The sequence below is a fragment of the Apis dorsata genome, unplaced genomic scaffold (assembly GCF_000469605.1).
Source record: "Apis dorsata unplaced genomic scaffold, Apis dorsata 1.3 scaffold_111, whole genome shotgun sequence".
NCBI classification, from domain to species: Eukaryota; Metazoa; Arthropoda; class Insecta; order Hymenoptera; family Apidae; genus Apis; species Apis dorsata.
In genome coordinates this window covers 102,349-104,240 of record NW_006263406.1, presented here as the reverse complement: position 1 = coordinate 104,240, position 1,892 = coordinate 102,349, and the positions used below count along the sequence as shown (strand labels likewise).

The window sequence follows — 1,892 nt, the reverse complement described above, 5'->3', positions numbered from 1 at the left end:
AATATATATATAATTCTATGTAATATAATTCTAAATAATTATATATAAATATTATTAATATATATAATATAGAATATGTATATATATATATATATAATTCTATATATCTGTAATAATATATATATATATATAGAATTATAAATTATAAATATTATTAGTATATAATATAGAATATGTATATATTTATAATTCTATATTTATATATAGAAAGGAAGGCATGGCTTACTTGGATAAGGTAATCCCCTTTTCGAAGGCCGGCCAGATCCGCCACTCCTCCTTGATCGACGTCGTCCAGGTACTGCAAGGCAGGGTATCTGGCTGATGGCGTCAGCTCCATCAAAGGCGAGGTTGCCTTGGCGCCTCTTAACACGAATCCGAAACCCTTTCTGGAACGATGCAGCACCACGGTACGAGGCTCGGACGTAACTCTAATAGAAAAATGGGATAATTATTCGTTCCTATTCGAGAACATATTCGTTTCTTCTCTTCAAGGAAGTGTAACATGAACCACTCACGGTTTCTTCAATCTGGGAGCGGTAGCGAAATACTTGTGTTGCGATTCCCTACGACCCAACACCCTTGGGTTGCGGCCGTCCCTCGCAGGCTGAGGACCCAACGGAATGTTGGTGTGGCGAAGCCTGACCTCTTGCACGCAGTGGGCCGGGAAGAGGCCCGTCCCCTGTCCACGGAGAACACCCTCGAGAAGGCCGCAATCGGTCGCCCCGGTCACTGTCCAAATCGCAGAAAGAAACGAACACCGATAGAACACCCTCTTCCCTTCCCCCTTTTTTTTTTTCTATCGTTTATCGAATTTACACGAGTTCCCTCGTAAAAAAGAGAAATCAACGATCGCTCGTTTTTCCTTTCTTTATCGGCTACTCGATACTCGAGATACTGTGAAGGACGGTGGAAATGGAGAGGCGGTTAGGGGAACTCGTAGAGAGAAGATAATAATCGGTGTCAAATACCTTCCAAGATATCTCCTTGATTGATATTCAGATGGCCTAGTATCCCGCTGTTATAACTCTCGACGCAGACAACCGTGGTCCCCGGTATCGATAGGGAATTGGTAGTGTCCGACTGCGAGGTCCCCACCCCTGAACTATCGCTAATCACGTCGGAAGCTGTGTCGCCGAGACTCTTGTCTAAAAAAAAATTCACGGAACAAGGGTGGTCCGTTTGAAATCTCGCCATTTTACCGTGCGCCTTTTCACAGCGGCGAACGTCATGCAAACGCTATATATATATATATATACTCTTAACGAGGTATAAACACAAGATGGGCTTGAGCTTTTTAGCTCAAACGGTATCCGCCTTTCTTTCTTTTCTTTTTTGTAAAATTGCCCAAATAAATATATACGTGGTGGAGAGAGTCGGCTGGAATGTCCAGGTTATGGTACATTAGCAAAGGCACAGTGTATCTCTTAATTCGTCAATAACAACGAGAGAAACGGTGCAGCATTTCGCGGCTTACCATTTCTGATGGTGATGATGGTTCGACGTTCGAGTCACGCCAAATATACAAATTGTACACCTGTTTCGCTTTCTCTCTTTCTCTCTCTCTTTCTCACAGCGTCGCACAAGGGGGATCACGCGTTATGCTTCGTGTCCCAAGCGCACGTACTAGGATCTCTCTCGAGAGGGGAAAGAAAAATCTTCAACGACGAAGGGTGTGCGCGATTCCGCAAGAAGAACGCATTCTCTCTCTCTCTCTCTCTCTCTCTCTCTCTCTCTCTCTCTCTCTTCCCCTCTTCGTGTATATTCTCTGTGGGCGCGACAGACAGACAGACAGACAGACAAAGAGAGAGAGAGAGAGAGAATATGGAAAAATAAACCTGGTATGCGTATGTATTTATGTATACCTGTGACGATGCTGGCGGAATCTTCACCGG

General features: G+C 43.8%; 1 protein-coding gene across 1 annotated transcript in view; it reads right to left on the bottom strand.

Annotated features, from left to right (window-relative positions):
- LOC102677969 (SH3 and multiple ankyrin repeat domains protein 1) overlaps positions 1–1,892 on the bottom strand; it is a 37,570-nt gene that overhangs the window by 6,066 nt on the left and 29,612 nt on the right. Inside the window, exons 7-10 of the mRNA XM_031508892.1 lie at positions 1,863–1,891; positions 969–1,145; positions 516–729; positions 205–428 (exon numbers count right to left, since the gene is read on the bottom strand). Coding sequence (XP_031364752.1) covers positions 205–428; positions 516–729; positions 969–1,145; positions 1,863–1,891 — 644 coding nt within the window. The remainder of the gene's footprint in view (positions 1–204; positions 429–515; positions 730–968; positions 1,146–1,862; position 1,892) is intronic.